General features: G+C 46.5%; 1 protein-coding gene across 7 annotated transcripts in view; it reads right to left on the bottom strand.

The window, feature by feature from the left end:
• Positions 1-23,584, bottom strand: part of KLHDC4 (kelch domain containing 4) — a 27,617-nt gene extending 4,033 nt beyond the window's left edge. The window contains exons 1-8 of one of the 7 annotated variants that reach the window (XM_042885955.1): positions 23,424-23,584; positions 22,276-22,367; positions 21,211-21,289; positions 20,014-20,112; positions 16,798-16,934; positions 9,522-9,614; positions 8,407-8,566; positions 1,525-1,606 (exon numbers count right to left, since the gene is read on the bottom strand). In XM_042885955.1, the coding sequence (XP_042741889.1) occupies positions 1,525-1,606; positions 8,407-8,566; positions 9,522-9,614; positions 16,798-16,934; positions 20,014-20,112; positions 21,211-21,289; positions 22,276-22,367; positions 23,424-23,522 (841 nt within the window). In that variant the 5' untranslated portion in view covers positions 23,523-23,584. Of the gene's footprint in view, positions 1-1,524; positions 1,607-8,406; positions 8,567-9,521; positions 9,615-14,542; positions 16,288-16,797; positions 16,935-18,554; positions 18,697-19,127; positions 19,196-20,013; positions 20,113-21,210; positions 21,290-22,275; positions 22,368-23,229; positions 23,335-23,423 lie in introns of those variants that run through there. The other 6 variants (XM_042885956.1, XM_042885958.1, XM_042885959.1 and 3 more) reach the window with 6 other exon arrangements.
• Positions 23,585-26,267: the final 2,683 nt, after the last annotated feature.

Here is a 26,267-nt window from a genome sequence, read left to right as displayed (position 1 = left end):
CCTTTCCCTTCCCTTCCTTTCCCTTCCCTTCCTTTCCCTTCCCTTCCCCTCCTTTCCCTTCCCCTCCTTTCCCTTCCTTTCCCTTCCCTTCCTTTCCCTTCCTATGGATTTAGAGCAAATCCCTAACATGCAGGCTGGCAGAAGCATGTGCACTGGCTAGGCACTGTGTTTCTGAAGGAGCCACAAATTCAAGAAGATAAGCTATAAATAGGGCATCATGCAAGCAGGGTCTGCAATCCAGACAATACCTGACCAACCTTCCTCCCCAAATCCCACTTTAAGATGGCTGGGTTTAAAGAAATCTGTCACTACTTCAACATCTTGGAAAATCTGCTCAAGGAAGATTATCCTGCTCCTTAAGCCAAGGACAAAATTCTCTCTCCTAAGGAAAGGGATGGAATCCCTATTTCTGAGTGTATTCACAGATAGATGGGGAAAAAAAAACACCAAAAACCAGTCAACCAAAACCCATTCCTGGTAATATCCCTGCACTGAATAATCTCATGAGATCACACCCCCACCTTCTCTCCTAATAGTTTATAGATGACCCACCACTACTAAAAACAACTTCTTGAAAACAGGAATTTCCAGTGTGGGAAGTTCTGAAATCCCAACAATTTTCTGTTGTGAAACAGAAGAGCAATGATCAGAATGTTCCAGGGAACAGCAATTTCAAGACGTTGTTTTAATTTCCTCCTACATACAAACCCCCCAAAAATCCCTAACATCTTTTCTGGTAATTCTTATGGAACTGCTTGTGCAGGTCAGAACTTCTCACAGTTATGCAAGGTGCCTGGAGACCCTCCAGTCCAACTCAGACTATTCCAAGGCCAACTGGAAAACATCAATGTAAATAATGCTGATTCTCCAGCAGAAAGCTCCTCCCAGCCTTCCTCCATTAGCTCTGTCAGTTCTTCATGAAGTTTTCACATAGCTCCAGTTCTTTGCCTGTTTCACAGAGCTACTGACATCAGTTCTGTAATCAAGTCACCTGAGATGGGAACCACGACTCCCAGCACCCTTCAGCCAACCACTAAGCTTTGGTTAGCAGAGATGATGTGGCCTCATCTTTCCAGGCCTTAAATGGACAGGGAGAAAAAGAAAAGGTGAGTGCCCTATAGACTACGCTCCCATTTTCTCCTACACAACACAGCAGCAGGAATGTTGCCTGTACACATGATAGAACATCTTCTTTCTCCAATTCCCAAGTGAAAAAGTAGGACACAACTTCTCTCCTATCTCTCAGCAGCTGCCATTCCTTCACTCTAGCTCCTTTCTTTTCAAGCTAGAGTCACAGTATACAAATGCACTTAACTACTCCTGGGAAAGAAGAAATGTTTAAATCGACTTATCTGCTGTGTTTAGCCCCAAAGCAAAAGCTGGGGCACAGTGCTCATCATTAAAAGGGAAATTTTGTTCTGAGCTTGGATTTTTTTCTTGGTTTCTTATTCAAAGGAAGAAAGAGGATTCACAGCCTTGCAGCACTGCTTCCAGCACAGCCCCCTAGCTGCAGCAGTGGCTTACCTTCCTCTTTGCCTGAGCCTCCAGTCTTCAGCAGGAACATATCTGTATGCAGGGTGCCTTTGTCAACATCTTTCTTAACTCTCTGCAAAGAAAGGAAAGACAGGGATGCTTGGTGAAACACTTTCAATGGCCAAAACGCAGGAGGCCCAACTCTTCAAGGCCAAGGAAGTCACTCACACCAAAATATGCCATTCTGAACTCTCAACACCACAGATAAGCCTAATCACAGCCTAAATCTGTACATCACCGTGCTGAAAAAGCAAACACTGTGATAGGGGCAAGGAGAAACCACCAGGCACTTCACAACTGCAGTGCTGAAACCAGGGCCATTTTCTACAGCAAACAGCAAATCCAGAGGGAATGGAGGCAGCCAGAAGGGACAAATGGAGGCTGGTGTCTTGTGATTCTCAAGCACGCCTCACTCAGTCCCATCCTACAAGTGAGCAGTGGGAGACGTGTAATAAACCACAAGCAACTTCTGCCTGCAACAACCAGAGCCTCCCTCTGCTCTCCAGGCTGCAGCACAGATCGTGGGACTGGTGGGCTCCTGAAGACTGCAGGACGCAATCAATGCAAGGGCAGAGATCCGGGCACTACAGAGGAGAAATAAATTGGCACAAGGGATTAAAACTGATCATGTTACAAGAAAGGAAGGATGGGCAGCACCAAGGAAACAGGAGAGCCAAGATTCTGCCTTTTACTGTGCCACAGACAGCATCAGGTTCTCTCGAGGGAGCAATTTAACATCTGTGCCTCTGCTCCTCTAGCTGTAAAAGAGAGCAGATACCCGCTCACCAAAGTGGCACACAGTAACTTCCAACAGTGCTGGCAAGGCCCTCTGGGATGCTGTCCTTAAATGTTGAGCACTCCAACTATGCTGTATCACCTGCACAGCACAAGTTTAAGTACAGATCTGCATCTAACACAGACTCTCAATCCTTGCCACCCCCAACATCCACCCCAACGCAACAGAAGCAGAGTCCTCTCTGCCCCACAGCCTGGCTGCAGGTGTCATTAGTAGCATTTGAGGCACCACAGAGTCTTAAGAATCAGTTTTCCCTCCCGGATAGAAACAGAAGCCTCACTTTAACCCTCTGCTACAGGCAACTGCGAGACACCAGCAAAAGCAGCAGCAGGCCTCAGCTGAAGGAATTAAATGCATTATTTTTAAATGCAAGTTTCCCTTTCTCCTTTTGCTGTAAGCCCCTGTACTCACAGCAACACGCAGTATTTGAAAGCAGCACTATGCAACACCACCACAAGAGGTCTTTTAGTAATGTCCACAATCCACCCATCCTCCAAGAAGACGCTCTGGCTTCCTTGTAATTCCCTTCCTCCTGGGGGCAATGGCATTGCTCCAGGCAGCAGATCCCAGCAAGAGCTGGCAGGGTTGAGCCCAGTGCTTGGGAAGGAGCAGGGCTTGGGTGCATGCCACAGTGTCATCTTCTTGCTCCATATCCATACTCAACCCTGTGCCTTGAGCTTAGTAGGTTTTGCTATTGCATGGCTCAGCACTCAGTTCTCAGGAATGGTACTCGATTCTTAGAAAGGCAGAGAAGGAAGGGGAATAAAGCACGTTTGAGGCATTGCACAACAAGACTTGAACTTGGATGATGTTGAGAAGCTCCAGGGAAAGCTGATAATAAAGCGCTAGAAGAAACAGGAGAATGCTGTTCAAAGAGCAGCAAAAAGGAAAGGGAAGCTTCAGTCAACTCAGAGACCAGGGTCTGCCCTAGGAAATGTTAGTCTGGGGCTGTAGATCTTGTGTGTTCTTGCTCTTCACTTGTATCTAGGCATTCCAAGCAGCACACTGGAAGACACTCTCTCCCAGACAGGCTGTTGAAGCTGGAGGTATCCTCTTCTGCACAACCTTAATGAAGTCAGCAACCACACTATTCTACCCCCTGTTCTTGAGCAGCAGAACGTCAGGCATACTGGGACAGAAAGCCTGCAGGAACAAGCAGCAGTGATAGGCCTATCTTCTGAAGAAGAACAGGCACAGAAACAGCTTCTTCTGCCACTGCCAGTTCTCTAGCACACAGGAAAAAAAGCAAGTCCAGTTTTTGCATTGGTCAGTAGTTCTGACACATAGCTATAGGAGCTCACAGCTGGAGGGGCTGGGAGCTGCCCACTTTGAGCAGAACAGGTTGCCAGGGCAAGAAATGCCTTCTAGGAACAGAGCTCTAAGTACTGAGTACAGCAGTTCCATGGTACTGGAAGAGCACATATTGTGGGACATACAGCAGCAGCTCTCAAGTTTAAAGGGCTATGAGTCACTGCACAGAGCAAATAACATTCTGCAGCCATGTCACACTTTGCTGTCTCTGTCACAGAAGTCTAGAGCAGCAGAACTCTCCAGCAAGCTGCAAGCTATGGATGGCTGAGCTACAGCAGCCTTTTTAGTCTCTCCCTTGCTTCAAACACCCTCCAAGCTGCAACTAAGCAAAGAGCTGTCAGGGATGGATGGACAGAGGAGAGGAATGGGGAGAGAGATGGGCACAGGGCTTGAACAGAGCAGTGGCTGCAAAGTGAATATCTGATAATGAGAATGGAAAGGGGGTTTATTTTGTTTCCAATCCCAGGTAGGCTGCAGTTTGTACTTAAGTGCTAGGCACACCACATTCTTATGTGTAGGGGACACACAGGCTGAAAGGTGCAGAAGCACAGCTGTCAAGCACAGTGAGATGAGCACTGTCTGCATGGAAAGAAGGGAAACAACATATACTGAGAGAGCAGTTGGCTTCACCATCGTGCAGGCTGGGCAGAATAACTGCTTTATTTTTCTCCTGAAAACTACACAGGCTCCTTGTAGTAAACATTACGTGTACAATATGACAAAGCTTCTCGGGCTAAGAAAGCCCAATGAGCTGGAGTGAGAGTTAGTTATTTGTTGTCAGAGATGCTCGTTTTCCCCACTCGCACTGGCTCAAAAGCAGGCACTTCAGTAGCAAGCAGCACACTGATACTAGAGAGGCCAACTCCCCCAGCCCAGGACACTCATCTGCCCTGAGGAAATTGCTCCATCAGCCACAGGAGCCTCCTGTCCCCTCACTGTCCCTCTGGCTCTCGAGTCCCAGGTGGTTGCTTTCAAGCACAAAGCTGCCTTGGATATCCTCTACCTTCAGCAACAGGCAGCAAGAAGCATGGTTATAGCCCTTCAAAGAGCAAGGCAACTGAAGCATAGAGAGTGCATATAACCTGCTAAATACAGCTAATAAAAGAGACCAACAGTGGCAAAATACAGCCAACTGACAGAAGGCCCTTAGCAAGCAGAACTGCAGAGGGAAGCTTTCCCACAAGACCAGCCTTCAGCCCTCCCACAAGCAATCTCCCAGCAGAATCCACTACAAGCAGAGCTCACTGCTAAAAGGAGGGAAAAAAATATTAAAAAGAAAAAAAAAAAATACACCTTAGCTTACTTTGGCATCCAAAAGCCCTGCACACAGATAGTGCCAGAGCTCCCATGGCTTGTGGACTGCTTCCACCCTCAAGGTAGAGCAGTGTTAGCCTCCAACACATCCTGGCTGCATTCGCTGTGCCAGCCAGGCACAGTGTGCTCACGTTGCCTAGCAATAGAGAGGTCTCATTGCTTCATACAGCCAAAAATGCAGCTTGCTGCAGCAAGCCCCATTCCAAGCAAGCAAAACGGGTGAAGACATCTTTAAGATCAGCAGGAAAGCAAGTCTGAGTGTCTCACAGGCTTCTGAGGCATATTTAGAGAGTGATGACAAAAACCTACAACAACCTCTCCTGTAAGGAACCACAGTAGTTGCCTTTTATCATTTCTGGGTTGAAGATAAAGCAGAAGAACATAGGGACACCAACGTGCTAAGGATCACTATTTTCAAGCGTGCTCTTGTTCAATTTGCACACTTGGGGTTGTAAAGCTCAAGTTTTCCATCTTCTCTGTTTGTATCCTGGATGCTCACTGCCTGAACTTAACATCCTAGAACAGCAAAATCTAGTGGCAAATGCATGCCTGGGTCCCAAGGTAACAGCCCTGGCTCTATCCACAAGTACTGGAATGCCTCAGACAAGCCATTTATCTTTCCTGCTTTTTTCCCCAGCCATGAAAGAGACTCTTAGCCAAGTAACACCAAGGGAATTCAGCAACACAGCCTGGACTGACAAACATCACTGAAAACTGACCCTCCGTGCTCAGCTCGGCATGCATATCAAGCAAACCAAAGTACCAAGCAAACCTCTCTGCTGGAGGCTGAGGATGGGCAGACTGAGCACGGAAACACCCATGGCTGCAAGCTGACAACGTTGCTCGTGCTTCATAAAGCCCTGACAGCCAGCTTGGTACACAAATGCCTACAATTCCACCCATTACTATGAATCTCCTGGGCTTACAGGCCTTTTTGTTTTGACAACACGCGTATTTCTCACCACATAACACCTCAAAGCAGATTTACAAGGGCTCAGGGCTGTACAGGATCCAACGCATCAGAACTGCCCACTGCAGGGAAGCAGCCCTACCACACTGTAACTCTTCTCCAGCAACCTGGCAGCCTATCCTGCCCTGGTACTCCAACACAGGAGCAGTCCTGACTTCTTCCCTTCTCTCCAAAGCACACACAAGCTTAGCAGCAGCTGTAGGAAGAGAAACTGCACTTTTCTACAGCACGCGTGAAAATCAATCCTGCTTTTTGTTAGAAAGGAAATTAGAAGAGTCTACAGGACTTGGCAAACGGCGCTTTATTTGGACACCTGTCTGATTTCATATCCACACGTGAAGCCCAAAATCATCTTCAGAATACTCCTGAATGTAGTATCTGCTTCTAACCAGAGAAAAAGGACAGGTCTTCTCTACCTGCCTACTTCCAATTACGGGTTGTTTCTTCCATCTTCCACCTCTTACTCCTCCCCAGAGTATCCCTGCCAGTGACTCCGTGGGGAGGACACAAGCCAAACATTTTCTTCACATCAAAGAAAATCCAGAGAGATTCAGCTCCATAGTCAGTTATAAGCAAAGACATACTGAGAATTAGATAGCCAAACATCAACTGTGTTTATTCCAGAAGTGTTTAATCTTGAACTAAATTTTCAGGATGATGCTGAAGTCTGTTGCCTTTGCATCCCAAGAAGAAAACTGCCTGGTGCTTTGCTCAGTTTGTAGCTTGGCTTCATTCTCCCTGCCCAAAAGCTCACCTGTGCTGCAGAAGGCAAGCAAAGCCTATGACAGGAACAGCACGTCAGAGCAGCAGACTCAGCTCTCTGTGCTACAAAGGAAGTAGATTAATAACAAGAGTGCTTGTTTTAATCTAAGAGCTGTTCGCCAAGCCAAAGAGGAACTGCATCCAGCTCTTATTCTTGCTCAGTACTCTGCATAAAGGCTGAGTGCTCATTTATCACAGCAGAAGGCTGACAGCAGCTTTGCATTCCTCTATCCCTTCTACTTCATTTTTATTAGCTCAAAACAACCCAGAGCAGTGCAACAAAGCCTATCCTCATAAAGCAGAATAGACCTAACTGCAAAAACGTGTCAACTTTTATATTTCCAAGGGACTCCACACGCTCTTGAAACCCAGTTACTTTCAGTAGCCCTAAGAGAGCCAAACCTAGTAAAGCGTGCAGGCTTCTCCCACTCAGGAGTGGTGGAACAGGAAGCAAACAAAGCCCTTTTGGGCAGAAAATGCCTCTGTACTGCTACTGCTATTTAATCAAGTGCACATCTGAGGAGTTAGAGCCCTCAGCGCAGGCCGTGAGGAGGCACAAATGCTTCTAAATATACAGACAGACTACTTTCTCTCCTCTTTCCATGCTTTTCTTCTTTGTTCGTTTATTCACATCACAAGAACAATGTGCCCTCCTCCCCCTGGAAGCAATGCCTTTCCACTGAGACAGCAGCAGCAGGATCTGGGTCTTCAGTCTACATTCACAACATTAAAAGCTTTTTTTGCAGGAGCCTTTTGCTCAATGAAATATTTACTTCCTCCCACCCAGCATGGAGACGGGGATACTTGGTCAATAAGGACATACGGTCTAAAGGCCTATCCAGTATGAATTACCACGATTAACATAGCAAGAAGCAAAGCAGAGGAAGCCTGGTACTCATCAAAAGTCTTCATTGGTTTATTGAGTCTGCTAACAAGCACAGCTGCCTTAACCCTTTCCCTGATGCAAATAAATACAAGGCTCCTGGTAACTGCTGCTTTTAAGCCACAAGTGCTGGAACATGGTTGAGTGCTGAAACATGGTTGAGTGCTGACTAAGAATGCCTGAAGTTGGCAGCAATGACAACTGTTATCAGAAATGTCACTTCTCCCAGTTGCTTATTCCTTCCTTTGTAACATCACCTCCCTACGCTGGATTAGGTTAGCAGGGAAAACAGAGCATTAGTTTTACCAGAAATCAGACCCTTGATCAGGACACAACCACATGAACAAAGGGAAAAAGTCAGAAGACAAGAAGATAGATTTGGTAACAATACTGGCTCCCAGCAGCCTGAACCATCCCATGTATGAACAACACAAGGGCACAATTGCACAGTCACTCCAAGCACAACCACAGGCTGACATGCACTCCCATTGCTAGTGGTTTTTTTTGGACATCTGACAGCTGCCTGGCATGCAGCAATATCAGAGCAGCAGGCAGTTACCCGATGAGATCACCAGATCTGCACTGGAGATCTGCACTTGTGAAACAGAGCAGAGGGAAGTGGCAGATTACACATTTGAATTCTGCTCTCCTACTGCCTCCTCCAAGCAGACAAGACACAGGACCCTGCAACCAACACAGGTCAAGGTAATCACTAAGGTGCTATTTACGTAATTTAAATATTAAATTTAACTTCCATTTTAGCCCTTTAGTTTTTCCCTTGACTATTTCGTTTGGCATTTGGGAAATGTTGCAGTGGCTTATCACAGTCTCTCCTACCTGTTTCGAGTAGCCTCCATAGATGACTATGCTGCCCTCAGGTGTGGTAGCCATTTGACATCCTGACCTCGGAACAGGCCCAATTCCTGATGGAGCCAGCTTGCTCCACGTGAAGGAGTCCAAATTGAATGCATACACATCGTTGTAATAGATGTAATCTCTAAGGAGAGCAAATTGGAACATGACAGGTTTTGGTCACGGTCATCATTTAGGACAGAACAAAACACCACTTCAGCAGGAGCACCACAAACCTCTGAAGAGGTGCAGTACCTTATTCAACTCCCCATATCTCTGATTTTTCCTCCCTCTGTAGCCTTGGCAATGTAGAGATTTGTTCAGTTGAAGGTTACTACTTCAGAGCAACAATTATGCATTTAATGAAGCTCCTATATGCACGACCTCTCTGGTTCTTTTTGTTTTATTCCCACCTCATTCCCTATTATAACAGAGCTTTCACCAACTCCTTCCAAGAAATGCAATCCAAGGTGACTTCAACCAAAACACAAACGATCAAAACATATTAGTGCAATGTCTGTCTAGAGGGTGGGAATGAAAAATGCACATATACACATATATACACACACTCTCCTCCTGGTAGCCAACTCACTGCTATAGAAAGTGCTCTGCACCAGTGAAACTGCCAAACAGTTAGCCAAGTGTAGGGTAGGCTTTGCAAACTGTGCTGTGCTCCTGGGGACTGCAGTCATGCAGCTTAGCACCTCTGAGAAATTATGTAGCTCAGCTCTCTTCAGCCCTCATCACAGAGAAGCTGTGACCTCATGTGGCATAGGAGAGCCTACTGGGGAAGATGTTTCTAGGAAGAGAAGCCTCTTTGATGAGAGGCAGAATCCAAAACCGATGTACTGAGCTTTAGCTATGAGGATGAGGAGCTACTTCAGTGATTATGTAAGTGGCAAAACTATTTCTCAAACAGTTAAGACTTGGAAAAAAAAATAATCAAGATCACTTATCTTTCTAACATAGAATTATATGATTTGTTCACAGTACCACCACATAAAATCCTTGCCTTATAGCCCAGCTTGCAGTTGCTGGTGAAATCACGTTGTCTCAGTTACACGGGATCCAACACCACCAGCTATCCTGCAATAACCCACCTCGTGCTCTCATGGAAACCTCCAAAGACCATCAGTTGTCTTTTGCAAGCAACCATTCGATGCCCACTTCTTCCTGAGGGACCTCCTGATGCTCTGAAAGACAAAGAAATTTCACTCATCAGCAAGCTTCCCATCCTACCAGTGGGTCAGCCCATTTTTATTGAAGTCATAAGGCAGCTGGACTGGCTGAGCTTAGCTTCTGGTACAGGCATGGGAAATCATAGGGAACTTTGTCACCTTAACATAGATGTTTTCTTCCAGAACAGTACATGTGTTCTTCCTGTAACGCTTGGTATTGTAATGCTTGATATTTGCACCACAGGCATTTTGCAATAACAGTTTTATTCCTAGTGATAAACCATACAGTCTAACAGCACCCGAGTCTTGAAGTCTTTTCTGCTATGACTCAGGAGGTAATTCTTCAGGAGAGTTTAATGAATAGCAGTTAACTCCCACAATTTCAAGAAAAGCACTCCAGACAGAGATGTTTACCCTAAGTAGCAGATAGAAGCCAGGAACTGGCTCTGATATCTACCCTCCTTCACTGTCATAGGAAATCACCCCTATCCACTCTATCCCCACCCAACAACCTGCAGCTAGGCTACACCACCAAACTTGATAAATTACTCAGGTTTCCTCAAGAACAGAAGGCACAGTGGCAAAACAAGTCATCATTATCATTTTACTTATTAAACGAGCAGCTACACATCACTGCTCTGCTCTTTTCAAGCCCGCATGGCCTTTCAGTGAGATGTGCCACTTCCATTTCCAAGAACAAGCAACAACGCCCCATCTGTCACATCCTAAAGCTTTGGACAAAGCCAGGCCGCTGACAACAACGTTGCTGAGAGGCAATGAAGATGCACTTTCCTTCTTCATCACCTGCAGTCACGCCTTCATGTGAGAGAGAACAAAGAAAACGTGAAGAACTCCCAAACCAAAGGCTAGTTCAGGGCAAACCACAGAGAAAACAAGAGCTTTGCACGTTCTCTGCCCCTTGGACTAATCTTTCACGTTTTCAGTCTTGCTAAGGAGTCTCCCACAGTGCACTGAACTCAGTAAGGCTTCTCAAGGAGGTACAGGCTGCAGAATCAGGGCTTAAATAAATGAGAAACCTGCTCACCACTGAGAAAAAACAGCAAAGTCTAAACCCACAACCCCACTTCTGTGCTACATGTGGCAGTGGGTAGCTGCAAAGAGCAGCGATAGATTTCTGCAGAGAGAGAAAACGAGGGGCCTCACCATCAGAAATAACAATCACACCGGCCATAATGAAGAATCCCAAGCAGAACAGCAGTGTTTGGGTAAGCCTGAATGAATATTGATTTCTTGGATTTCTTATGAGGACAGACAGTAGAATTTTCTAGGCACTTACTGGATTTTTAAGTACCACCCAGCAGAACATCACTTTTCATATTAACAATGATTTCGGATGTGGCTGAAATCTTTCATAACAAAACTTTTATGTCATTATTCCAGGGGATGTCATCTTTTAAAAATCTTGTTTTTTTTTTTTTTTTTTTTAAATAAAAAAGAAGGAATTAGATGTCAACGTTAACAATAAGGTCTTGTTCTCAGGGAATACTTCCTGCCTTGCTTCTCAAACACATCTCCAAGTCAAAAACCAATTCTGAGTGGTAAGACATTTATTCACTGATGCGTGTGCTTTAATAAACGAGCTCCCACAAATGTACAATTAACTCCAAGTCACAACCACCACCATCCCAAACAGGGCCTGATCTGAGTTCAGAGGAGTCCCACCACACCACCATCAATTGCTCCCAATTACAAGGCTGTTCTCCCCTTTTCTCTAGAATATGGATGCAAGCTACAAGAGATGATGCTAAAACACAGCTGCAGGAGGCTTCACGCTGCACCCTGTTGTGTCATCTCAGCTTTATCAACTTAAGCATTACTCACCATCCAGGAATCAGCTGCAATGGGCACTTCATAGCCTTTGATGGAAAGAGATGCCCTCTTAAGCATGCAGTAAGTGCCCTTAGAAGGTATTTCTGCAGGGAGCAATTCATACAGCCCAGGGTTTGCTCCCCAGCCCATAAGAATGCACAGCAGAGACAAGCAGGAGTAGCAGCAGCTCCAGAAGGCATTTGCTGCTAGCCCAGAGCCTTGCTTCCCAGATGCAGACTGTCTCCCTTTACCTGCATTGCTGCTCGTGGTCCAAAATAAACATCTTGGAAATGGTTTCACAGACATTATGATTAATACGCTACTTTGTGGGGTTGACACCAGAAAGCAGACATGTGGGAGGGAGCTGTAAATTCTCCAGACTCTTTTTCAAAAATAGATTAACAGATAAGTCTGGATAAGAACTGGCTCTACACATGGAAGCACGAGTCTGATCTCAACTGCTCCATAAGGAATTTGCTGTTGCTTGTGGAGTTACTCTGGGACTTAGAGTAATACAGCAGATCTGAATTCAGCTCCAGTTTTGAGAATTAATGACTTCCATGCTGCAGTATCTACAGACTGCATGAGTGAGTTACTCTTTCATTCATTCCTTCCTTCACCCAGAGAAAGTTCAGAAGAATCTCTGCAATCTCTCATTATGAAAAAAAGTGATGATGCATGCAACATCCCACCAAAGGGGCACTCCAGGATAACACACACTGTTCTACAGTACACAAAGCAGCTGAAATCCAGGACTTGGGTGTTTGGTTTTGCATCTTACACTTGTAAATGCAAATGACAAGTGTTCTGTTCATCAGCACACAGAGATATAGCACCCATGTGCTTGTGTAATTAATTCAGAGGTACACAAGTGAATACAAAATTGCTACGAGGCACAAAACCCCCAGATCAAATCCTTTGCAAAGTCAATCAACAGTCACACGTCTGGATCTTCCTCTAGGAGAGAAGAAGCTCAGAAGGATCCCTTTTGGTCTGTCAAAGGAAGTCTGCTCAACAGCACACCAAAACTCCCTTCCTTAAGCACCAAAACACCTTTCTACCCTGTGCTGCAGGACCTGATCTTTCTGGTGACAGAGAGCACACGAACAAGAGCCATCGGTCAGAAATAAACCTACACTGAAAGGCATCCTGCTCTGCAGCCACTGCTCCAGTTCTCCCCATAAACAGCACTCAACATACACTTGTGAAGCATTGCCCTGAAGTATTTATAGCCCCACGTCTCACAAAACTGTGAAGCATCATTAGCATCCCAGTATTAAAGGGAAGGGAGTTACATAGGTTCAGAAACAAGGCGGAGAACTGCACGGAGGGATCTGCCAGCTCCCAAGTACAGCCCCGATGTGTGACACCCCCCATTTCTCTTTGAGGGAGCATTCTGGGCCACACAGAGGTGAACAGGAGGAATGCTCTCTCTAGGAAGGAACGAGGCAATTAGGTTAAAATATTGCTTTGCTCCAAGGCAGAGTAACAAACGCTTCACACACTGGGGAAACCTCACACATCGCACACATAATAAGGTGGCCCCACTAAGTCAAAGTCACTTCCTGGCACGTCATCCAACGAGCTGAGATTTGCTGCATTTGAGCCACCCCTGTGCAGGCAAAACGCAACCAAATAGAGCTGCTGTCAATTTTTAACTCTGCCAAGCTGACTGACATCGCTGTGGCTCTGCATTAAGCAGTAATGGAGATCAATTTCCCCAGGAGCCTTTGCAGACACAGCACAGGGTAAGTTATTCATGGGATTCTCTTCAAAGCATTTTACAGTCAAGCTTCTTATGGCACCAAGATGGTCTCTCACAGAATCTGCAGGCCAGAAAGGACAACACAGCTGTCTGAAATCTAAGCTGTGAGGCTGGAATAGCCAGACTTCTTAGAACTGCAAGTTCAGGTCAGAGTAGGGTCATTTTAGCCATTTAATCTACTAATTCCATTCTACAAACTCATTCCAACTCAACTGAAGCTGGGTGATCCATCCCAGGTGGAATGGAGATGGAAACCTTGTCTCTCTCTTCCAAGCATTTCTTATTAGAGTAACAAAATTACTGCTTTTTCTGCACTAAAGCGACATCTCCCAGACCCAACCCAGTCTACTCAATAACACTCTGTCTCCCAAATGTTTATCAACAGGGTTTACTCAGGTAGCTGTTACCACACTGGACACATGTAATTAGCGCTTTGCCTGCTACTTGGTAGCCTGTTCTATGCCAACAAGGCTACACAAGTTGCCTCACCCATTCCATCTTCCCAAACATTTACCTTCCCAACACCAGTAACCCTTCAAGCTACCCACTAGCATCACTCATCCCCAGTCCAAACGTAGCATTTGGCTCCAGACAGACATGAGAAGCTTGTATGGAACTTTATGAGGCAGCAGTGGAGTCCCTGATGATAAAAACAAATTGCTGAAGGAAGCACAATGCAGCATGTGTGACAATCATAAAGAAGTACAAAAACATCCCTCATAAAACTCAACAATCATCACTGCCCTTTCTTTTCTTCTTCCCCTTCCAAGCAGGCTGTCATCGTGATGCCATATGGAAACACAAAGAGGCAGCAGAAACCTGATTTTCACACTCAGCCAAGTTAGCATTAAAACCAAGACATCTCCTCACAGCCTCCACTCCAGACACCTAATTAATGTAGCTTTTGGAGCTTTGCCCAAGGATGAGGAGAAGATGCACTTTGTTTTATTTGAACACTGGGACCAGGGCACAGGTGTTTACGAAATACAGCAAGGCAAAAAGACAGATGTGCACCCAAATACCTCACAAAACTCAAACGGAGTTGATCCTGCATGGCATAGAGAAAGAGAACGACAGCCTCCCCAGAGCAAACTTTGGAAACGTTTACCCATTTAGCTATGAAGAGAACAACAGAGCATCACAGCCTCCCCATGCATCCTTCTACTGTGTCATGGCTGCTGAAGTGACACGGGATAACCCAGGGGTGCTGAGCAGCTTCAGACAGCTGGAAAAGCAAAGCACTGGGAATGTGCTTTTGCTTATCCTGAGAGCAGGAGCTCATCTGATCTATTTCTCCCTCCTCACTAACCACATTAACCCATCACAAGCTTCCAACAAGTTCCCTCACCATGGCTTAATCCACCTGGGGCCTGGGACTGCTGACGCTGTCCTGCACACTGCAGCACATGCAAACATCATGCTCAGCTGCAGAGTGGGAGCAGGCGATCTTGTGGTACCAGTAAGACTCAGCATCCCCATACCATGAGGGATAAGATGCAGGATGAGTAAAGCCTTCTAACGACCAGATTTCCTCTTCCCAAGCAGGTTCGACATCGCAGCATTTGTTTTGGGAGTGGAAAACCCTAAATCAGCTCGCAGCAACACATCTGCAAACCCATAAGAGAACAATCTGCACCATCACCGGTGGAACTCACGAAGCCTCATCTGGGTTCTCTGATGGCTCACAAAAAGCCATCTCCCGCCCTCGCTCTCCCTGCAGCTGGGTATTAACATTGCTCTCTGGTGAGGATTTTTTCCAACCAAGAGTTTGGTTGAAATGTCAACCCTTTCTCTCAGCAGAGCCTCCATGGGTATCATCACTTCCTCTCCCCCGCCTCACGAAACTAGAAGGGATGTAATGCATTTGAGTTCTAACCCCCTTTACGTGGCTGAGATGGAACAAGGGATTTAGAAGTTATTTTGGGGGAGCTGGGAGGGGTACAGTCACAGCCATTACGTCAGCTTCTGCCTAACAACAATAGGCAGATCTGCCTGCACAGTGACAGGTCTTTTGAATCCTTGCACCTCTTAAAGAGCCCTCTATCATTTTGCAGAGATTCCCTCACCCCCTCCTCCACACTGCTAAAAGACAAGCAGGGCTCACTAGAGTAAACTCAGTTCCTTGTAACAGTTGCAGCTGCTATTAGACTAACGCTGCCAGGTCTGGAGCCAAGGATCACACTGTCAGATAGGAACCAGTCACTGAGGAACTGAACAGCTCTCCCCCCAGCCTCCCAGATGTACTCAAAAGGACCATCTCTGGACTCTTGCAGGGCTGATGACTGCCAGGATCCTGTGCCTTGAAGCATCCTTTTTACCCAGTGTATTCTGGACTCATTGGGACTATTTGCTCTTTGGCTCAGTATGACCCACTACACCCATGCCAGAGTCCTTTCAGTGCTATATTAACAAAACTAAACCTCCAAATTCCCTCTCACCAGGCAACATCAGTGCTCCCATTTTGCAAAAGGGGGAAAAAAAGGCAGACAGGCACAGTGAGTCACTGTGTGGCCTGAGGCATGTGCCAAGGTATCCATCTCTGCACAGCTCAGCCCTAAACCAGCCTCTCAATCACTGCACAAGAAAGGACAGACACCAACAACAGGCACCTGCACTTTGTAAGCAGGGCAAAAAATTGATTAGCCTGGGCACACTTAGGGCTTTCCCACCTGAAGAAAGGACACAGAGTTCCTGCTCAGGAGCTTGACAGATAAAAAGTAGATGAGCAAGCGTTCAAAAGCTGATGCTTTTCCCAGTAGCACCTCAAGAGTCAGCTGTGGAGGAGTTTCTGCACAGCCAAGGCTGTATTCTGGCTAAATGCTGTGGTCAAGACAATCCTGAAGTACAAAAGAAAGCCTGTGCCACGGTCAGAACCGAAGCCACATCTCCTACCTCTCAGTTTACCAGCTGACCCACCAGACTTTTTCCATCCCTAATGCAAATATGAAGATGAGCAGAAAAAACTCAGACGCCAAACATTAGTAGAAGACTTCAGGCCAGACCCACAGAATATTTTTAGGTGCCTTTACTCCAGTCAAAAGCTTCCATGGTTTTTGGCACCTACTTACCTTGATAGATCAGAATTCCTGGCCTGTTTATTCCAAGGAATCTTAAGGCAGCAGCAAATGCCAGTTATCAGGAGAGAAGTCGTCTCTGTGGATAGATACCAACTGCCTTCTCAAGCAATGGTAAAAGTGAATGAGATCTTTTGTACAGCACAGCCATGATATCAGGCTCAGATGGAACACAAATGGAGCAACAAGTAGTGTTTTACAGTTGGATACCTACATCTGCCTTGGCTGGGAGGACACAGTAGTGTTCAGCATGCTCGTTTCTTCAGTTACTAAGACCCAATACCCCTGCTCTAATAGCCATGCATTATACAAAATAGCTTTGACCTCGATGGTCTTGGACACATCTCTTGCTTCCTCTTTTTTCTGAAGGCTGTCCTCTCCACTATTTCTACATGGGCATCTTCATACCCAAAGGAGAGATGGGCAGACAGCTGGGAAATCACAGCACCACACCAGGATCCGAGTTCAGACCATGCTGACACAGTTCCTCATGAGGTTATTGTTACTGACTTGAGAACACACCACTTACTTGATCTGCTCCCAGGTCTTGGTGGCCAAATGCAGGACCCAGAGATCCTTGTAATGGTAAAACTGTTCCCCACTGGGAGATGCAAACTCTCCACCAAACACCCAGAGCTGCCCACCGGCTGTGGGAACCACTGCTGCCTGCCAGAGGAAAGAACAGGATCAAACAAGAGTGCAAAAGCCAGAAAAAGGAGAACTTTATCAGTCAGATGTGCAGCTGCCTCCAAATACCACAAAGCAGACAAATTGCAGCAGCTGCTGCTGCACTGCTTGGAAAAGAAGCTCTGTGGGGCTGAATGAAGGGGAATTTTAAACCTAAGCTGGTCGCTGTGTAGCACACCTTCCCCACAGCAAAGTAAACCAATGAGCTGAGTGCAAGTCCAAACCTGAAGATTTCCACGACCTGAAAAGCATTACTGCTCTATGTGATGAGAAAAAAAAAGAAACAGAAACAAAGAAAAGAAACAATCACCAACAGAAGGAAGTGTGCAGTATTTGAACAAGAGAATTGTTACTGTCTTAAAGCAAGTAGCACAAAAGAGAGCATTAAAGAATTTGTTTTACTGTCTCTGCATGGAGCAGCATTGAAACACCCTGCTGTAACACAAGAGACTATTAAGAGGTAAGGAATGAAGAACACCAGGACCAAGCAGCAAAAGACAGGAATCCCAAAAATGAAACCAAGTGAACATACAGCTTTATTCCTTGGCTACTGGGGTGGTTACACTACAAAACAAAAAATCTTTCACATCTTTTTTCCCCCAAGATACCTGTCACAGATAAACACTGAGTTAACAGTCTCTTCAGAAGGGCTTCACTACCTGCCTGCTTTTCCCAGCAAACAGCAAAGACTTCCAGCACCAAACACGACAGCGCTCTGACCCAAACCAGCCCATGCACGCAGTGATTACATACATCAGAAAATATTGGGTGTGTGTATAAGCAGGAAGTGTGGGAACATCAGGTTACCCAAACAAAAGGAACAAAAATAAAATCAAAAATCACCCAATTTCTCCATGGGCATCAAGTGATTAAAAGTTTAAGTGAAGGGACAGACAACAGCCTGCCCATGCTTGCATGCAACTTCATGAAGAGCTGGCTTCAAGCTCATCTCCCAGACAAAACCTTTCCTCAAATAAAGCTGACAACAGCCATCCATGGCTTTTCTCACTCCAGTTCTACTGAACTGATGTGGTGAAGCCAGCATAAGTCAGAGGGCCGTACATCAGAGACTACAGATGACAAGAAGGAAAGCACGCCCATACCAACCCACAGACAAACTTCTATCCACCTCTAAGCTAACATGGAAAATGTGTTAAAAATAAAGTCACAGGGAAGACAACAAGCCATTCAGCTAAGGAGGCTGAACTGCCTCCTGTGTGACTGTGATTAATTATAGGACAGAAAACTTGTTGTTAAGGCACAGCTCCCCTGGCATGTTCCTCATTTTATTTCTCTATAATCCAGCCTGCTTGCTCAGTTCAGACTGAGCTGTTAGACAGCCACCTGCTGGCTGCCAACACACAAACAAGCACCTCTCAACTCCACAGCCAGAAAGCAACCTCCTTATCACCTCAATGGAAGGAGTATTTGAATTGCTGGCCTCCTTATGGAATTTGGCCTCTGAAACAACAATCAATTTTAAGCGCTACAAGTCAAAGCTTTTCAATTCAAGATAGCACACACAGCTCAGAGCAAGGCTGGCATTTAGGCAATAGCATAACAAGGGTACAGGAACCTAACCAGAGCATTGGATCTTACCAGGAAGCTCTAAAGGGCTTTGGCCACAGGGAGGAAAATAACATTCGCATCCTGTATAGCAGCTTTTGAAATGCAGCAGTCACCCAGCCATTTGCTGCAATAGGTAAGATAATCTATCAGACAGCTGGTGAGGGCAAAAGACCTGCAAAAAATACAAGTCTCTGGTCCAGTTTCTGCGTGCAGGCATTCACACAAAGTAAACAGAAACAAACCCTTCAATATCATGACCAGTCAGTGATGTTAACAACAGATACAAAGCCTAGGGAAATGTAATGGAACTGGAACAGGCTGCCCAGGGAGGTGGTAGAGTCTCCTTCTCTGGAGATGCTCAAGACCTGCCTGGATGCCTACCTGTGCGACCTACTGTAGGGAACCTGCTTTGGCAGGGGGGTTGGACTCGATGATCTCTGGAGGTCCCTTCCAACCCCTACAATTCTGTGATTCTGTAATGCTATAATGGGATAGAAAGTATCATAATAATAGCAGGGTGGCAAAGTCTTTGGCTGCAGCAAAAGAGAACGAGCCCAAATGCAGCAGCCACAGGTGCAGAAATGAAGGAAAAGAGCTGCTTACCTTCAGAAGGCCTCAGTTAAACAAAGATCTCCAACAAGAGATACCCCTGTCTCCACTGCCAACCCTTACGTGAGGGCTGGGAAGGGGTAAATCATGTCTCCACCCCTTCCAGTCACTCAGGTACATTGCACGCACCTGAGCTCCCCTCTGTTGGCCCTGCCTTCCTACCAGGTGCTCAATCACTGCTTCAAGCTGTGACTTAGCACTGCCACTACAGGGAGTTTCACAATATCCCAGAGAAAGTTCACACAACTTTGCTATCTTTGCTGATGCTGAAGAAAAACAGTCCATCTACCAAGGAAAATAAATAAATAAATGAAAGCCAAAGCCAAAGGCAGGGCACACAAAGTGCATCTGGCTGCACAGTTGGGACAATCCTACATGCCAGCAAGGGTATCTTACGGGGATGAGTTGTTGCTGGAGCAGTGGGATCTGTAACACCCATAGAGGAAGGCCTACGGCCACTGATCACACACAGCAACCCAGGCACCCAGAGCTATCTGGTCACATTCTAATGAAAATCCAGAACAAGCCTGGAATGGTTGAGCTGGTTTCCATATAATGCCTCAAGATGACTAGTCCATCTAGACAAAAACAGCTTCCCCATGAGTCCTGCTGACATAACAGATACACCTCCAATATTTCACTTCCCCTGTAACATTTCCAGACATCACTCAGGGATCAAAGAGCACCACCACCTTTTACAGGCTTCTGCAGACCCCCCTTAGCACAAGAAGAAAGGTGACACCATTGGCAGCCCATTACAATGAAAATGCAGAGAAGCAAGAAACTCTTGGGGGAAAAAAAAAAAAAAAGTCAACTCCCGTTCATTTTTAGCACAGCATCAGAAGAATTCCAGCTGCCTCTTTGGCACCCTGCACCTCACCTGGTGAGCACAGCGCCTTGGGGGTGGGTTGGGAATCTCTACTTTAGTCCAGCTGTTTTTCCGGATGTTGTAAAGATACAGGTCGTTGTACAGGTACGTCTGTTATAGAGGAAAAGAAAGATACACATCAACACAGCTCTCCACAGGACAGGATTAGTCTACCCAAGCACAAGCACCACTCAGGGTTAGCTGTGAGTTTGGTGTTAAAGGTGCACGGTACCAGCTTTCCCTTTGGAGTCACAGAATGGTTGGGGTTGAAGGGAACTTAAAGACCAACCCCTCACCTCCTGGGCAGGGACGCCTTCCACTAAATCAGGTTACTCAAAGCCACAGCCAACCTGGCCTTGAAAAGTGACAGCCTTGCAAAGCAACAGCTCACCAGCCTCCATCACACAGGGAAGGAGAAAAAGAACCTCTCCCACTAGACTGGTAGTCAACAGTTATTTCAGTGTGAGCCTCTCGACTCAGCTGTTCTCTCCCAAACTTTTGTTTAACCCTGTGACAGCTTGAGATTTCAGCACTTAAGCTGGAGCTTAACACAGATATACAGATTAATGCTGCCCGAAATGCTGCTCAACTGCGGAGACAGGAATAACATCAGGTAGTGAAACAAGCAGAATTAGTTTAGCACATCACACGGGATGATCCTCAGATTAAATATCATCGTTGGGCTTGAGCGTTCAAGCTACGGTACACACAACTTCTCAAGGCTGGAATGCCCAATTTGTCTCCAGCAGCACTGTAAACAATTGCAACTTGCAGAAATTCAGTAAAGAGTGCCCACTTATTTGCTACTGTATGCATCTCCAAGGCAGGCAATGACTTGCCAGCTGCAAAGTTGCAGAAACATCTTGTTTTGAAAGTTGGAAAATAGAGATTCTTCAATAGTTATCAAAAATGAGGGGCAGAGATGGCTACTATTAAGTCTGGAGAAATTATGAAGCCCTGAAATATTGATGCTGAGACAATCACTCTGACTTCTTAATGGGTTCTAGCATGTCTCCTTCCTGCCAACCGATCAGGCATAAGACAGTATCGTGGCAGAATTAAAAGGCTATTTTGCTCTCATCTGGGGACAAATGCATATTTTATGACTGCTGCTTTGAATCTTCACTTCAAATGAGACTCGTGCAAATTACAGCATAAGGCAGGGGAAGGGCAGAATAAAGAAGAAAAAAAAATGGAAGTATACATTACTTTTTGGCCATTGAAATATTCACCTCCAAAAAGGATCAATTCATCTTTCTCAGGGTGGGCAGACAGGGAGCCATTCAGCCTGCAAACAAGAGAGGGATGACCAAAACAGCAGATGTTAGAAGACTTCAGACACTGAGGCTGGTAGCCTTTAACTAAGCCAGGCCATTTTGACCTCTAGCCACAAAGGTCTCTCCATCAGCTGCCAAATTACCAGGCTCTGATATTCACCCCAGGGTGAAAAGCTCCCCAAAGAAATTAACTTCTGAAAAACTTCCAGCAAGATTAATGTGACACCGTCTGAAACCTTCTCCTATTTTAGGAACACACGTTACACTGTCATTTAACATGCCTTCTGACGTGAGCTCTTGAATTTTAATGCTGATGTGTCAAGAACAGAAATTAGTTTTATGAGAGCACATAGCTATTGGTAGAACTAGGCTGCCTCATATCAACTTATCTGTGTCATTCTTCTGCACTCATCAACATTCACAACTCAGCTACGTACCACCAAGGTGCTCTGCATCACGTGGAGACAGATTCCTAGCGCTGCTGGAGGGGCACAAACTGACCACTGCAGCACCCTGGTGACATTAACAGTAGTACAGTGACCTGTCCCTCCAAACAGAGGAAGAACATATCACACAGAAGGGATTTTAAGAAGCCACAGTCAAGAGATGCACAGAACATAGCAGCAGGTAGACCCCAAATGTCTTGGACTCTTGACACATCCTTTTGACTCAAGACCTTTCAGATTGTTTCAGATTCCTCATCCAAGTTCAAAGGTTCCTCTTAACTTTCTTTTTTTTAATAAGCTCTGTAATTTAACCAATCTTTCCCTTCACAGTTGTGCTGGTGGGATGATAAAAAGGGGTATTTCAAGGGGAAAAAAAAATAATGTTTTTGGTTCTTTTTTTAACCCAGGGATTCAATGTATCAGGTGTTTTCTAACTCCAGATATCAGTCAAGCCAGTTATTATGCCTTCCACTCTCAGGAAATAACTTGGTATAAATAAATCTCATCAACAGCTGTGTAAGTGACAGCCAAAGCCTTGCACAATCTCTTACCTGGGTGAGGGAGGTGGGCAGGACGTCTCAATTACTTGGGTCTTTTTAGCATCTAAAGTCTGAAACTCAGCTATCAGTGCTTCAAGGTCCTCCTGAAAACAGAAACACAGACCTGAGTTCCTCGACCTGCACAGAACCACCTGCACACCACATGAAACCAGCATTCAGAATCAGAATTTCCCCATTTTAAAAGAAACGTTAAAAAAAAATCTGCTTAGATACCACCTACAAGAGATGGATGCTGAGCACTGTCACATGTTCTAAAACTTGTTCCCCCCACTAAAACCATGACAAGTTTGCTCACAAAAGGCCTAACAGGATGGCACACAGTGTGTTGTTCCGTGCACACCTGCAACCCCTGCAGGAGGAAGAGTGATCAAACCAACAAGGAAACAGAGATCACATAAGCCCCAATTATGACCTGGTACACACTATGCCCCAACCAGACCTTTGCCTGCAATGGAGTCCTACCTAAACTGAACGGGAGGGAAACCTGCACCTAATTTTATCCCCCTCAAAGTTCTGTCAATTACTGTCTGCCTCCACAGAGCACACATACCAGGCTGCACAGTGCCTCCTGCAGCCCCACGCTCACCACGTTCCTCCATCAGCCAACACTTCATAGGATCGCAGAATGGCCTGGGTCGAAAAGGACCACAGTGCTCATCCAGTTCCAACCCCTGCTGTGTGCAGGTCGCCAACCAGCAGCCCAGGCTGCCCACAGCCACATCCAGCCTGGCCTGGAATGCCTGCAGGGATGGGGCATCCACAGCCTCCTTGGGCAACCTGTGCCAGTGCCTCACCACCCTCTGGCTGAAAAACTTCCTCCTAATACCCAACCTAAACCTCCCGTGTCTCAGTTTAAAACCATTCCCTTGTCCTGTCACGATTCACCCTCACAAACACCCCGTTCATACCCTCCCTCCCAGCAGATGCACGGTGGCAGCAGCTCACCCTGCTCACGCTTCCCTTTCCTGGAGCCGCACACACGGCTGGCAGCAGCACGCTGCAACCAGGGAAAGGTACCAAACGCATGCACCAACTCTGCGGGACCGGCCTTCGTTTGCTGTTAATTAAGGCCAGAAGAAAAGCACAGGAGATACGGAAGAACACGTGATCTCCTGGAGCCCTCCGTCGCCTCCCCTCACCTCCTCCTTCCTGGCCCTGCGGGACACCTTCCTCTCCATCTTCGCTGCCGTCTTCTCGGCCCCTTTCCCTTTCTTCTCCCTCTTCCCCTTCTTCCCCATGGCTGCAGGCCGCTCTAGGCCGCGGGACGCACCGCGCTGTCCACGCCGCCCTGCCCGCCCGGGGCGCACCGCGGGCCGGATGGAGGCCGTTCCCCAGCCCGGTGCCGCAGGCCGCTGCCCGCCTCCTGCTCCAGCAGCGCGGCCGCGGGAGCCCTCTGCAGGCCCGGCGGGCTCAGCTCGCCCGAGTCCGGCCTGCAGCTCCGCCTCGCTGAGCTCCAAGCGAAGGCTGAGGACGTGCGTGCCTGAGAAGCCCTGAGAGCCTCGCTGTGCCTTGAACCCGGCCGCGTGCCGTCGCACTCAGAATTTGGAGCCCTCGTGTTCCCGTTTCTTTCTCCCCTGAGGAGCCCACAAAATGGCCCCTTCCCTCACACAAAATGGAAGCAATGCAAAGGCCCTACAGTTTGCCCTACAGCGCGAGCTGGGCTTCTCCCCTAGTAAACATAAAAGCCAGCTGTGGGGTGGAAGTGCTGGGAATCTGGGGGCTGTGTGAGTGCTTTCTTTTGCAGCAGCAGTTTTGGAAATTGAGGTTGTAGCTGAATGTGGAGAGCTGAAGGAGATGATGGGTACTGCAAGATGGTGGCAGGCAGCAATCCTCCGCTGGGGGAAAAGTAACCACAATTTGGCTTTTTAGGTATTGTATGTGGATGCTGAGCCCAGGTAGAGTTCCTGAGAAAACACCATCTTTGAACACATAACCAGAGCACAGTGTTAACATCACCTGTGTTCAAATGCATCTTTGAGCTGCAAGCTTCCTTCATCCCACTTTACAATTGCTTCTGTGATTGTTTCTTGCTTTTAGAGGGAATTCAATTGTATTTTTCACTGAATTCCCTCAAAGCCTGCCTTGCCTAGAGGCAGGGTGGTTTTCATTCCTGTCCAACCCAATGCCTACCTCAGATTAGTGAGGATATCACAGAAGGCGCAGCTCAGTGCCCTCAGGTTAGCCCCAAACATCAAATACGTGCTTTGGAAACTGCAGGGGAATTCCTACCCTTTCAAAACCTGCCTACACACCAACCTCGCATATTGGAAACATGACCCCAAAGCATGGAGAAGGGGAGTGCTGGGAAAATACTTCATGGTTGTGGACAATGTACATCCTGACCAGGATTTTGATTGCCTGGTCATTCTGACAACATTGTGGTTACAACTAAAGCTGCCACCTGCAAAATGTTTATGCCCAGGAAGAGAACAGAAAGCTGCAGAGGGACCGGGTCAAGTGAATGGGGCAGTTTCTCAGCCAACAAGTTACAGGCACTCTGCTGAGTTCCCTGGCTCTACGCGTAGAGTAGGAAGCTCCCCTGCTGCTTCTTGGTGTTGAACCTCAAGAAGAAACCAGCGTGTGAAAAATGTCCCTTCCTGATGTCTACAGGAATTTGGTCACCAAGTCCCCATGGGGCCAGATCTTCAAATTTTTTTGGGGGGGAGGAGACTTTGACATGAAAAAGTCTGCCTTTTCACAAAACATCCTCCTGAGGTGTTCATCAGGCATGAGGTTAATGGAGAAACAACGAGCCTTTCGCGTCCTGTACACCCATCTCCATTTGCATCAGCCTTTTTTGGTGCCGCACCACTCATAGTGTTTCCATAACTCAGTGCTCCTCAGCTCTGTGAGCTCAAATTACACTCACAAGTCATTATTTTCTACATTTGAATATTTTCTATATCTGAATGTAGTTTCAGATGCTCAGGGTCACTTGGAACTAGCCACTGTGTGGGGAACTGCGTGGGGCAGAACATTCTCAGTGTGAGTTCTCTGAACTCTTGAACTATGCAGTCTGGTTTCTCATGGTCTATGTGGAAAAAAGAGGATGAAAGGACAAAGAAAAAAGGACAAAGAAAACCTTGTACTGCTATTTGAAAACTCAAAGCACAACATACGCATGAATCGGGGCACAAACTTCTCAGGGATAAATATTCTCCTGTTCCACCGTGATGTGCTACACCGTCCTGCTGTAGCAATGATGGTAACTGCTAAGAGGTCTTGAATGGATCTGATGGACACCTCGGCTGAGTGGCAGAGATGAAAGACTGCAACCTGAAAGTATGTCCCCAAAACTGGCTTAGATGGGCTCTTTACACAAGCTTCCATCACCCCGAACAAACCCAGGGCCATTGCATGTTCCCACACGACCTGCACGGATGTCTGCCTACGCTTTCACACAAACATCCTCTTGCAGCTGGACGACAGATGTGTGCTCCCGAACATGGACAAGCTCAGGCTCACGCATGCTGCTGCATTCAGATGTCTGTGCACTCTAATCCCAGCCTCAGGTTTTGTTTTCGCTTTGTTTTGGTGTTCTGAACTGTGTGCTGATAAGGACATGGCATAAGCCATGCCATGCCAGCGTTTGCACTTTTAATTCTGCTGCTACCAAGTGTCCCATGCTGTTATAGCTGGCAGCCTGTCTCCAACTCCCACCTACACAAAGAGCACGTGGTTTTACTTTGTTATTTTTTTTTATGGTCTGCAATATGCTCATTCAACAGGATGGCAAATCCAGCTGTATCAGCAAAGTTTGGAATAACAGGCATGAAAGCCTCAGAAAAGACTCAAAAGCTTTTTCCCACAGGTCTTCTTTGTGCTGTAACACTTGATTTATCTTCCCCTTGTTAATGCTTTCGGAAGCCAGTAGCAAGGCAAGAATTAATGGCACAGATTAAATAGGAGGACATGCTGACAGCACAGTAACTAAGTCAACCAGAATGTGTTGCAGTGCTAGCAAGAGCTGGTATTCCCACAGT

The sequence above is a fragment of the Lagopus leucura genome, unplaced genomic scaffold, assembly GCF_019238085.1.
Source record: "Lagopus leucura isolate 7727_CA_CO unplaced genomic scaffold, USGS_WTPT01 Super-Scaffold_100053, whole genome shotgun sequence".
In the NCBI taxonomy this organism is placed as follows: domain Eukaryota; kingdom Metazoa; phylum Chordata; class Aves; order Galliformes; family Phasianidae; genus Lagopus; species Lagopus leucura.
This window is presented reverse-complemented; position numbering and strand designations above follow the sequence as displayed.